Genomic DNA, 13835 nt, shown 5'->3' on the forward strand with positions numbered 1-13835 from the left:
ATAAAAATGAAAATGGCATATTCAGGAACAAGCTAAGAGGAGTAACTTGGGTGAAGCACATCATATGAAAATTCAGCCTTTCGACAACGGACCCCTGATGGGAGCTACCCAGAGCGGTAGGAACCTCATGCTTCTCTTCCCACTGAGGAAAAGCAGGTCCCTTGGTTCACCAATGGAAACTCTCAGTGGATGGTCAGGACTCACAGTGTACCTGCAGTGGAATGAGTAGGTAAGTCTACACAATGGGCTGATGTGAGAAGCAGTGAATGTGGCAGTATCACAAGAACTGGTTCTTGATCTCAAAGCTATAGCTTTATATAGCTTTATATCTGGGTATTCAGAGACTCCTGGGTCCTGGCCAGTGGGCTTGCGTTATGGTCAGGCAAATGAGCCCTTATATGGGCAGTTAAGAACATCCCAAGGGGGCTTCCCTGGCGGTGCAGTGGTTAAGAATCCGCCTGCCAATGCAAGGGACATGGGTTTGAGCCCTGGCCCGGGAAGATCCCACATGCTGTGGAGCAAATATGCCCATGCGCCACAACTACTAAGCCTGCGCTCTAGAGCCCGCAAACACAACTACTGAGCCCACGTGCCACAACTACTGAAACCTGTGTGCCTAGAGCCCATGCTCCGTAACAAGAGAAGCCACCGCAATAAGAAGCCCGTGCACCGCAACGAAGAGTAGCCCCGGTCGCCACAACTAGAGAAAGCCCATACACAGCAACAAGACCCAACACAGCCAAAAATAAATACATAAATAAATTTTATATTAAAAAAAAACAATTTCCTCTTTAAAAAAAAAAAACAAAAAAACAATTTCCTCTTGAAAAAAAGGAACATTCCAAGGTGGGAGATGCAATTCCTTATAGAAATCCCAGGTAGAATTAATTAGGTCATGTAGTCCCCATCTAATTGCCGGCTCAGAAGGGGACTACAGCGCCAAGGCACATGTCTTGGATTGGTCTTTGACGTAGTCATGGTGGTGTCCAGGCCATGCAGCAATGGACAGAACATGTCCCTCTGTTGCCCAATGAAGCCACTGATGTGGTCAGAGCTTGTCTGGAATATTAACAAGATAAAGAATTGCTTGAAAATTGCCTTTGGGTTGAATCTCCCGAGGACAAGAGCTAACACACAGCTGGCAGACAGAATGCTTAGGGTCTTTGCCCAAGCCTCTTGGAGGATTCAATGGATTTTAGCAGAAATAGATGGTCCATATTGGGCTTGTTTACAGTGTAACAGAAGCCATAGCTAAAAATGCTATTAATGGCTTGGAACAGGCACTTTTATATCAGTCTGGGTCCCTGGAATAGATCCCTTTGGAGAAAGGAACACATTTACAAATGGCTAGTGTATAAAATGGCCAAAAAGCACAACATGGTAAGGGCATCTCACATCCCATCAGCTCACAGAGCTGTGGTTTAAACAGAAATTGGAATGAGCAATGAAAACGTTATTACTAAAGACAGGATGGCCAGGACATGAAGGGCTGGTTGGTTCACTGGATGAGTGCACAGACCACATGGGTATGAGTGACAGTAAGGGGGAACACCTTTACAGAGGTTTCTGGTTTCTGGTAGTGGAGGTGTCGGGGGTGGAGAGCCAGGCTGTGACTTAACTCTGTCCCACCTCACAGGTTCTTTCTTTGTATTACCTGATAGCATGGTTTTGGGTCCACGACTGCATTTGCATTGTCTAGCTGAAAGGATCATTGCTACTTATGATACTGTATCTGTTTCTTTAGACTAGGAAGCCATTCATGCCCTCTGTAGGTGAGGGAACTAAAAGTCCTGTGTGTTTGAGAAGTTATAAGGCCTCGCACTCAGATGAAGATGCTTTATCTGCTCTCTCCTGCTTTTTATCCGACTGTAAAGCTGAGCAAATGACATATGAGATTAAAGTTTATTTCTGTCGTGCCAGTAAGTTGGCCTCCTCAAACCTGTAATCAGAGCTATGGAGTTATACTGACAAAGCCACTTTACTCTGGATATGTGTTTAAATAGAAAATGACACCTTTGAACAATTTAAACTTCATCATCTTCATACAGCATTCGTCCATCATAAAAGCTGGCAACAACGTGTAAAATGACCACATTCTATGCACATGCAATAATGACAGTCCAGACGAGGACAATATTTCTCACACTGTGGTCCACGCAGCAGCTGTCTCGGAATCGCTGGGAGGGATTGCTGAGATCCAGTTTTCTGGATCTCAGTTGCAGAGATTTGTACTCATTAACATTTAGGTTGTCCCAGTAATCTGCATTTCCAAGCTCTCTAGGTGATCATAACGCACAATTTGTAGAAACAAAAATTTCCAAGAGGCACAATGCAGCTATCCTAGTTAGCCTGAATTCATGGTGATGTAACATTTTTTGAACACCTCTAACACTTTCTAATTTAAATTTTAAGTGGTAGTTTATGAAAATATACTCTGTAGTGACTTTTGTGTTAGTATTGAGGTATTATTTTATTTTTTAATAATTCCTGTTTTTAAGTAAGGCTGTTTCTAGGAGAGGCTATCTGTAAGGCTATTTATATGACCTGTATCTTCATTCATTTTTAAATTTATGACAGACCTAAGAATATTTTAGGAATAGACTTTGGACAATTACATTATATAATGTGATTTGGTGCAGTATTGTTTTTTCAAAAGCATCTGGAATATGATTTCACTAACAAATCTATCGCCAGTGGCTTTCCTGTTAATTTTGGAGGTGAAAAAATAGAAACTTTAATTTTTAGTAAAAATATTTCCCTTATTAAAATGTCTCATTCAAATATTTATTTCCTGGTAAAGGTAATAGAGGGCTTCCCTGGTGGCGCAGTGGTTGAGAATCTGCCTGCCAATGCAGGGGACACGGGTTCGAGCCCTGGTCTGGGAGGATCCCACATGCCGCAAAGCAACTAGGCCCGTGAGCCACAATTACTGAGCCTGCGCGTCTGGAGCTTGTGCTCCGCAACAAGAGAGGCCGCGACAGTGAGAGGCCCGCGCACCGCGATGAAGAGTGGCCCCCGCTCGCCGCAACTAGAGAAAGCCCTCGCGCAGAAACGAAGACCCAACACAGCCAAAAATAAATAAATTAAATAAATAAATAAATAAGGTAATAGAAAGCAAGATGTTGAAGGACTCTTTTTCTAAAAAATGAAAATAAATTGGGTATCTGCATTATTTTTAAAAAATGTCTGTGCTATCGGAAATAGTTTTCAACTATTTTATATAGTCACACAAATATATTCGATGGTCCAAATTTAAAATCTGACTCAAGATTGACATTCAAAATGCAAATGTTTTTATCGTAGTTGAGCAACTCCATGGTTTCATCATTTATTGCCAGGCGTCTGGATAGTTCCAGTTATTTAATTCTCAGATTCTTGGTTTCTTATTCTAGGAAAAGATGATTATAGCACTACATAGCAGATTTTTTTAGGGTGAGAAAAATACATACAACCCCCAATAATTGTTGCTATCTATTATCAATATTTTGTTTGTTATAATTGTATTATTATAGACATCACATAATACACAATGTGAAAGAAAAATACAGCTTAAACCATTTTACCATTAGATATTGTAAATCTACAGAAACTAAGCGAGCACTAAAGTTCTGTGTAAAATAGGCCTACCAGTTGATGACTCCCCAGATGGCCTCACACTTGTAGACTTTTCACTAAAGATTAACTGACAGCATAAAAGTAGGAGGATCACTTGGCTGCCTCACTGTCTTACTGTTGTGATGGATGGGCTTTGCTCTACAACTGCTGGGATTCTTGCAAATCTAATTCCTGCAATCAAGGAGGCTTTAGTGTTGCTAGTATGTTCCATGAAACAGCACAAATATTTGGGGTGCGCCCATGAGATGAGGCACGTGGAGTCATCTTATTTCTTCAGCAACAGGATCTCAGCTCTACTGGACCAGACTCCAGTCGCTACCCCGGAGAGAGGATGCGAGAAGCAAGGATCCCTGAACTCCAAAACGATCTTATGATTTTTTTTAAATGACTGGACTTTGGGGATCTTTTTGAAGGGCTACACTTAAAATAATAATTTTAAGCATGAATGAAGTTTTTCTATTAGCTCATCATTAATAATAGATTGCTATAGTAGAAGGTGCATTAAATTATTTTATGACTCAACTAATTTCTCTGTTTTGTAAAACTCAGTCATAAAATTATCCCGCGTTTATATATGTTCAGAGGTGCAGTGATATTCTTTATTCCAATTAACACTCAAATATTTTTTTGAGATAATTCAATTTTCTGGTGAGGTCTTTAGCTTGGGTTTCTAATGGACTAAAGGCCACAAAAGCAAGGTTTAGACAAACATCTAAAACTTTTGACTCAGACACTATATGTTAGCCAGTGTTCAACATTCATAAAATTAAGCTGCTTTACAACTCAAAATATAGACAATAATAAAGATTAAATAGAATGAATTAAAAATGAACCAAAGGGGCTTCCCTGATGGCGCAGTGGTTGAGAGTCTGCCTGCCAATGCAGGGGACACGGGTTTGAGCCCTGGTCTGGGAAGATCCCACATGCCGCGGAGCAACCAGGCCCGTGAGCCACAATTACTGAGCCTGCGCTTCTGGAGCCTGTGCTCCGCAACAAGAGGGGCCACAATGATGAGAGGCCCGCACACCGCGATGAAGAGTGGCCCCTGCTTGCCACAACTAGAGAAAGCCCTAGCACAGAAACGAAGACCCAACACAGCCATAAATAAATAAATTAATTAATTTAAAAAATTATTTTAAAAAAAAAGTTAAAAAAAAAAATGAACCAAAGAACGCGGCTGGTTAAAAGAGTAAAATTGAAGAAATAGCTTCATTTACCCACAAGTCAATCCTCTTATGCTTCAAGCAAGTTAGAAGGGTAGGCAATAAAAAATGTAAAAAGCCATTTTGCCAGTGTATAATTCTTTCTACAGGAGGACCTGTTTTCACTAAATATGGAAGTGAGAAAAATGTTTCAGTAATTAAGCAACAATACCATATTGTGAAACATTCTAAGTGCTTTTTCACTTTATCTAGAGAATTATGCCAAAGACTAACTCATGTAACATGCATATTATAACTAGAATTATTACAGAAAGAAAGCCCAAGGGTAAATATAGTCATTCAGTTGAATTGCTTCATCTTTATCATCAAACATAATAAACTAACATATATATGAAATAAGAATTAATTTCCTATCCTCTTAGTCTTCAGAAATAACAATAACAAAAAATATTATTTGTTTGCAGGCTTGGTGAAAGCATGAAGATTGCTAGTGAGCGGTGACAAATCATTAATTATATAAAACAGCGTGAGTGATGATTAATTATGTGAATTGCTGTGAGATACAACAACACTAAATATGTTACTTTCATCCTAATGCTTTTTCCCTACTGGATACCTTTGAGATGTTCTTTATACAATCAAGATGCTAAGTAAATTATCCCAAAGGTTTTTTTGTTTAAATAATTTTCTGTAACTTTTCATTGTCAAGTAGGAAAATGACAAAGGAAGGAAAAGTGAATTGCTGTTAATTCCCATTTATATGATTTCAAAGTGTGTAGATTTTGAAAAAATTACTAATAAACAAAACAATGGCTTGGTTTTGTTGAGAAAAAATCAACATCACTTAGAAAATTCTAAGGTAAGACGAAGTATGTGAATGAATTAAAAGTTATTTTTCTCAAATAAGTATCAGCCTAAAATAAAACCCTCAGTTTAGACAACTATATACATTTCTATATCACTTAAAAATGGAAGGCTTAAAAAAATATAACAATATATGAGGTTAAAAATACTTTAGACTTGCAAGTCTATTGTCAATATAAAATTCCTTGAAATCCCAGGGGAACCTTGCATTTCTTATAGATGACATGAATTAATTATGAATTAGCCAAGTTTATGCTTGGCATATTGAATTTAGATTCAGAATGGTTTGGAGATTATTGAATGGTAAAATGTAAGCTTAAAAAGATGAATATTTTAGATGAAATATTATGAAAATGTAATACATATATTTTGGGGAATTGCTGAGAAGTCAATGAAATATTTTTTTTAAATCTGTACATCTATTTCTATTTAATGTGCTAGATTCTTTCATTGCCAACTCATAATTATGGGGCAAAATAAGACACTATAATACAGTGGACAGCATATATAAAAAGCAGTGTATCTTTTTTAGTTAACTTTGCGATGGAAGTCACTAAAGTGTCACTAAATTAAGTAGAGTTTATATTACTTTATTGAATATTATTTTCCTAAAGAGATATTTCAGAGGGGATATAGTTCTAAGAAATAGTTGTGTTTAACATAAACTCAAAATATTTGTTGGCAGGAAATAATTAAATTCTTACAGTTTTTGTCTTACTTGAGAAAATGAAATTTCTAACCCCTGTGTATCAGAGTCACTCATATAGCATTTACTTTGAAATTATTGAGAACCTGCTTTTTTCTCAGGTATGTATCAAAGAAACTTGTAGGAAGTACTTACCTACTGAAAGACTATCTTCTACTCTAGAATATAGCATAAACTGACCTCAAATGGAAACTTTATTGAATAATTTAGTGTATCTGGGTACCATGTTGCTTCCAAGCATGGAGTCTCATCCCTTCAACCAAAATAGTACACGTATCTATTTGCATTTGTCCTAAGACTGTAGAGCTGACAAAAGGTACAAGGCAGAAAAATCAATTATTTGTTATTCTTAAACGTTACCTTGAGTTATTTTTGAAGCAAGATAGGATATAAATACATACATAAATGGAAGTTTTTGTACAGATAGTCAAAATGCAGTCAATTACTTAAAAAAGATAACTATCACGCCTAACAAAATACAAACTTGGTAATTATTTTTTGAATCTAGAACTAGTGGTCCATTCTTATTTCATTTGTGTATGCAAATAATAATTAATATACAGTAATAAGTAGGAAGATAGAGGTACTAGAATACTGTGTGTATGTGTTTTCACTCAGCAAACCATTGCAGTATTCCACTGCAATGCAGAAGCTGCATGAAATGCATTAAAACAATCCCATATCATCCATATTGCTCAACAAATAACATATGTTCGGAAATATTTTGAAGACTTTATAACCCTCCAGGACTCAAGTAATGATATCATACACGGGAAGAGCAACTTCTAACCAAAATACTTTCGTATCATGCATACACCCACGCACACACAGCCCCGGGGATAAGCGTTTATGACAAGGTGCAGCAGTGGGTGATTAGCACGCAGCAGGCTACGACAGTGTGGGGTGGGGAAATTTGGATACAAGAGTGAATGTGCATCCTTTCACAGCATATAAAAGGTTCCCTGGTACTTTCATAGAGGAAAAAGTAAGGTGTAAAAGATTGTATGCAATGCCTAAGCCAATGCTGAACCAACTTAAAACTTTCCTTGGAATACCATGTACATCAGTGTACGGCCCTCTGTTGTGATCAAACTTTCTCTAAGGGGGTGATTTTATTTATTGTCCCTTTTCCCAAACTAAAGTACTAAGAAGAACTCATGCAAGCCAGTACTCGTGAAAAGAAAGGGCGTGGCGTCCACCTTGAGCCTCCTTTTCATTATATTGATTTAAAGATTTTGATTGCTCAGACTGTTTCTAAGCAAAGTGCGTAGTTTAAAAAAAAAAAGCAAAATGAGGAATTCATTCAGCCCAGAGGGCTATTAGGTTGAGAAAAATCGTTTTCAAAGAGTGAAAATGATCAACCCCAAATTTGCATGATGATTAGAATATTATAAAACTAAATGGCATGCACGGATTTCTAATCAATGTATTTACATTTATTGTATTTTAGAGTGTGTTTGCATTTTCTTAAATGATATGGTAAAAAACCATTCTGTTTCTTTTTTAAAAAATAAGTATTTATTGACTGTTAGTGAAGGAAATCTGATTTTTTTCATCAGAGTTCTCTTTGCATTCTTTTGTAAGGCAATATTTAATTGAATACATGTATTTTATACTAATGCTACTATATGTATGAACTGTTTAGTTACCGAAAATTTAAATATATACCTTTCCCAAAGAGGCTACTATGGGCTATTATGCAAATTCAAGGCAATTACTTTTTAAAAAATTACCGTTAGGATAATCAAGTAAAAGTAATTGGATCATGTGAATTTTTTTCCACCAGGGATGAAAATTGAAGAAGTAGCTAGCTATGTTGGGAACAACTATGCAATTTTAGTAGAAAAGAAAAATAGTTCAGTGATTATTTAACTAAGGTGTGTAGTAGAATCTTCTGGGGAGGTTTTTTTGGTTTTTTTTTTTTGTTTTTTTGATATGGACCTTTTTTTTTTTGAAAGTCTTTATTGAATTTGTTACAATATTGCTTCTGTCTTATGTTTTGTTTTTTTGGCCATGAGGCACGTGGGATCTTAGGTCCCCGACCAGGGATCAAACCCGCACCCCCTGCATTGGAAGGCGCAGTCTTAACCACTGGACGGACCTCCAGGGAAGTCCCTGGGGAGGTATTTTAAAATACACCATATCCCAGAAATTTTAGTTTAGTAGACTGGACTGTTTGTGTATGATTTCCCAAGCTAAATTCTTGGCTTTTGGTATGTTTAAAATTTAATCACTGAGTGCTATATTATGGATCTCCAAGTCAAGCTACTGATATGCTCTGCTGTAGATTACATTTCTAAATATTTAGCCATTATAATTGGACATGTGTCCCCGTGACCTCTTTTTAATCGAACATTTCCAAGGATGCTATCAAAACCAAAATCATTCATTTACTCTAAAGAATCTCAACATGCTTTAACATTAAGAAAGGATGTTAAGATACACAGGTTGGACAAAGCATTTTATTTTTGCCTTATTTTTAGGTCTCTATTTTCTGGCAAGAGGGGCTGTTTTCAGAACTTATTTATATAAATAAATTTCCCATTTATTTTGAAACTAATTTTGTCAAGGCATATGATTATTTCTTCTATGGAGACTATTATAAGATACATGTGATATTTCTGTTTAATATATATTTTAAAATCATTTTGACCAAACAGTTTGGTTAATAGGGTGAAAGACAATATTTCAATATCTTTTGATTGAGTGAGGGAAGACAAAGGGAATTGTTAGAAAAAGAGAGTATCCTTAGCTGAAGAGGGTTGGTGGTTGTTCAGCTTTAAGTATGCAAGGGGGTGTGTTTCCCCACCAAACACTGCCTGAGTGCACAGTGTGCTGTCTGCATTTTTACCGATGACCACATTCCTCTACTTAGAGTTAAGAAAGTGAATTTACCGTGTCTGAGAAACGGTAAAACTTCTCCAATGCAAAAGCTTCTGTCTGTGGGAAGGTAAAGTGGACCAAAAGGGATTGAGAAACCAGAGATAGATGATTAAAGTCATAGATGATTAAATATAATTGCACAATTGGTTTTAATTGCATAGATCATCTTAACATATATATAGGTATCAATTAATAGATTTTCACATATGCAAGGTATCCACCCCCCAAAGTATGAAGTGAACTTAAGAAAAAAAAAACACTGGATTTTTTTTTTTCCTGCACTAAATCTTAATTACAATATTTGCTCCCTGAATATTTCAAATAGTGATTAGAAAATAATCAGGTGTAACTATTTTTGCATTTTGATACTTTTCTAGAGTGCCAATCACTAGAGACATTAATCTTGCTGTCTTTCTGTGAGCCAAAGAATAAGGGGTGTCAAATATTTTTATCCCAATACACTTACAGGTGGTAAAATTGGATAAAGAGCTGCTTTGGTAAGGATTTTTTTTTTTTTAAGGAGAAATCAGAATTGAGTATCTAAACTTGTAGCCTGTTATGTTATCCATTAGCTACTCTGACTGCTGGATGCGTGGTGGGTGCAGAAAATGTCTGAGCTCTCAGACCTCCCTTTGGACACCACACGTGAACGACTTCCCATTTCTGGTGTTTGCAGCACGTGGCCGATACATCCTACATGTAGGAAGGAGAAAAAAGGTAGAGAAATGAAAAATAAATGTAAAAAAAGTGAACCAAAATTAGAGGGGGAAATAAGTGTTGCTTTACTTCTGATTCATGTTAGAAGGAAAAAATAGCCTTAATCAGTCATTAATGGGAAGAAAAGACAACAGCTTCACCCTGTGATACAGAATGCTTTGTCCTGTTACAGTGCTTCAGCCTGTGCCAGGTATCATATGAGAGAGAGGAGCAAATAGGCAGTAAGGGAGGGAGAAAGAAGGAGGGAAGAGAGAGAGGGAGGGTTGGGCAGAGTGAGAAAAGTATAAGGAAACCAGCAGACTGGGAGAGGTGGGGGGCAGGAGATAAAGAAAAGTTAATCTCTCCATGAAAATATATGTTAATGTATAAATGATGTGCTTTAATATTTATAAAAATTTGATCAAATGCAAGCCCTGGCATTGTTCTTCTGTCCACCGTGTTACCCAGAGTATTGCAATGCTGAAATTCCTTCCATGCTACAGTGAATTGGGGTATTTACTGGAGCAGGTGATGATTCTGGGGAGTCAATTAGACATGATTGGATAAGTTACCGCCTTAGAATATGTTTAATACTGAGTAGGCTTAGCACTGGGAGATCATGGCTTAGTGCTTCTTAAAAAAATTTATAAAATATATAAATCACAGCCAGTCATTCAGAAACCATAAGAAATTCCTTAAAAAATTAAATCCTTAAAAATGCACACTACATATAAACCGGACTATTCATTTTAAGAGTTGAGAATGTTTTGACTTAAATATTTCAGTATTTTGGATTCTGGCCACAATTTCTTCTGTAATATACAACTTTGATATTTCTCTATTGATTAAGAGACCATTCGCTTTCAAAATGTCAGCTGGCACATTCACATTAAAAGTAAACTCAAAGATATGCTGGTTGATAGAGACTCTCCCTCACAGAAAAGGAAAGGGGTTAATTGAAATTATGTAAATATAAAGAGATGACATTATAAGTCTTAATAGAGGGGAACAACGCCATCCTGTACTTACAAATCCATTTAGGAGATTACTTCTATAATTTCATGTGGTCTCCCAATGATGCTCTAAATAAAATTTCTTCTGGGTTTGACTTATCAAGTGATAGCAAGGCAAAAATACACCTTATTGTGTTTCGAATGGGGATTCAGAAGAAACGTCTTAGAATCATAAAAGTATACATAAAAAGGAGACAACAGAGTTTTACATCAACATAATAGTATTAATAAATAGGTGATATCTGATGGAAACAATTAAAGGAATTAGTTCAAAAAAAGGTACAACTTTAATAGCTATATTTGTTGACTTATGTCAAGTAAAACCATCAGAAACACTGCAACCTTGCAAATAAGAAATGATAGGTTTTGTTAGTGGAAGCAAAAAATGGTGTCGTTCCAGGACATACATTAGAAAGAAGTTGATAAAACTCTCATGTCACCAGATCTGCTGTGTAAAGTATAGTTCGATGTTACCATTTTCTCCCTGAGGCTATTTTTGACAATGTAAATTTCAGCTGGACAAAACCAAAGGGATATCATTTCATTTAGTTCCTGTCCCCATTTCCTCTCTGTACCTCCCTATTAAATATGCCAAATTCACTTTCCAGGGAGAATTGTATCCCAGAGAACTTAATGCATTTAATCGCCTACCCTATTCTTTCTCTTTCGTCGAAATCTCAGAAGTTCTTTATGTTGTCTCGATACAAAATTTACAGCTGCATATTCCAGTAGTGCTGAAAACACGAAAAGGAGACACACTGCCATCCAAATGTCAATAGCTTTGACATACGAAACCTAGCCGGGAAAGAAACAGCGAGAAAACTGACTTGTTACTTCCATTGAGCACAAGAATGGCCATCTGAATTATACCATTTATATACCAGCTTGGAAGAAAAAAGCAATGAAGTAACATTTCTTTTTTTTTACTTAAAACATTTTTTTTACTTAAAAATTTTTCAGAAATTAATTCTGCAAGTTTTATGTTTTAGTCATACATTAAAATGTGTATTTTTTCCTAATAAGTTTTTTCAAATGAAGCGCTAGACCAAATGTATGATGAAAGAAAATAAGATGAAATGTAATTTTACCTTCAGGGTAGAATAGTATCATGCTTGGTAAGTGTGCAGTAACATTGAAATATACCTTTAGGGTAGCAGAATGCTTGAAAAAGTATGAAGTAATATTGAAACACAGATAATGCTGTTGAACTTGTAGCTCCTTATTTTCTTCATTAAAAAAGTTTTTTATTTTGAAATAATTTTAACCCTACAGACACTTTGCAAGAACAGTAAAAAGAACTCCCAAGTTCTGCAGTTGTTAACATTAAGTTACATTTCTCTCCCTCCCTCCCTCCTTCCCTCCCTCTCTTTCTCTCATCTCCATCTTTATATGCTTTTCTGCCTGAATTATTTGAATGTAATATGCAGACATGATGCCCTGAACCTTATGTGTTTTTTCTTAAAAAAAAAGGACACTCTCCTACATACACCCAGTTAACCCTTCAGGTCTCAAGCTAAACTTCGCCCAAATCCGGTTCAGAATCCCAGGAAACCTGTGCTTACCTGAACACATTGCATTGTAATTGCTTGTTTCTTGTTCTCTTTCTGTTTAGAGTGTGAAGTCTCTGAGGACAGATGGCATCTGTTTTGTTCTCCACCACAGTGTTGTTTGACCCATGTGTGCATATTTGCTGAGTGAATGGGCAGATAAATGAAGGTGTAAAATGTCAAAACACGGGGAAAAGTGAGCCATAGATGATGGAAATTTACTTTCTGGAGTGACACTCTGGTAATACCTTGGAACGAATTGATTTTCTATTCAAAAGAGGTGTCAACTTACACCACGTCCAATGGTGTCAACTTACATGTGAAATATGCCAACAAAGGGATCCTCTGTATCTCCTCCTGCATCTTTTTTTTCTATCATCTTTATTGGAGTATAATTGCTTTACATTGTTGTGTTAGTTGCTGCTATATAACAAAGTGAATCAGCTATACATGTACATATATCCCCATATCCCCTCCCTCTTGCGTCTCCCTCCCACCCTCCCTATCCCACCCCTCTAGGTGGTCACAAAGCATGAGCTGATCTCCCTGTGCTATGCGGGTGCTTCCCACTAGCTATCTATTTTACATTTGGTAGTGTATATATGTCCATGCCATTCTCTCACTTCGTTCCAGCTTACCCTTACCCCTCCCCATGTCAAGTCGATTCTCTACGTCTGCGTCTTTATTCCTGTCCTGCCCCTAGGTTCTTCAGAACCACTTTTTTTTTTCAGATTCCATATATATGTGTTAGCCTACAGTATTTGTTTTTCTCTTTCTGACTTACTTCACTCTGTACGACAGACTCTAGGTCCCTCCACCTCACTACAAATAACTCAATTTCATTTCTTTTTATGACTGAGTAATATTCCATTGTATATACGGGCCACATCTTCTTTATCCATTCATCTGTCGATGGACACTTAGGATGCTTCCATGTCCTGGCTATTGTAAATAGAGCTGCAATGAACATTGTGGTACATGACTCTTTTTCAATTATGGTTTTCTCAGGGTATATGCCCAGAAGTGGGATTTCTGGGTCATATGGTAGGTCTATTTTTACTTTTTTTAGGAACCTCCATACTGTTCCCCATAGTGGGTATATCAATTTACATTCCCACCAACAGGGCGAGAGGGTTCCCTTTTCCCCACACCCTCTCCAGCATTTATTGTTTGTGGATTTTTTAATGATGTCCATTCTCACCTGTGTGAGGTGTTACCTCATTGTAGTTTTGATTTGCATTTCTCTAATGATTAGTGATGTTGAGCATCCTTTCATGTGTTTGTTGGCAATCTGTATATCTTCCTTGGAGAAATGTCTATTTAGGTCTTCTGCCCAGTTTTGGATTGG

The 13835-nt window shown here is 36.8% G+C and overlaps 1 protein-coding gene across 2 annotated transcripts in view; it reads right to left on the minus strand.

The window, feature by feature from the left end:
• Positions 1-13835, minus strand: part of GLRA3 (glycine receptor alpha 3) — a 181882-nt gene that overhangs the window by 7626 nt on the left and 160421 nt on the right. Inside the window, exons 8-9 of one of the 2 annotated variants that reach the window (XM_059926198.1) lie at positions 11592-11735; positions 9244-9288 (exon numbers count right to left, since the gene is read on the minus strand). In XM_059926198.1, the coding sequence (XP_059782181.1) occupies positions 9244-9288; positions 11592-11735 (189 nt within the window). The remainder of the gene's footprint in view (positions 1-9243; positions 9289-11591; positions 11736-13835) is intronic. The other variant, XM_059926199.1, reaches the window with a different exon arrangement.

The sequence above is a fragment of the Balaenoptera ricei genome, chromosome 6 (assembly GCF_028023285.1).
Source record: "Balaenoptera ricei isolate mBalRic1 chromosome 6, mBalRic1.hap2, whole genome shotgun sequence".
NCBI lineage: Eukaryota > Metazoa > Chordata > Mammalia > Artiodactyla > Balaenopteridae > Balaenoptera > Balaenoptera ricei.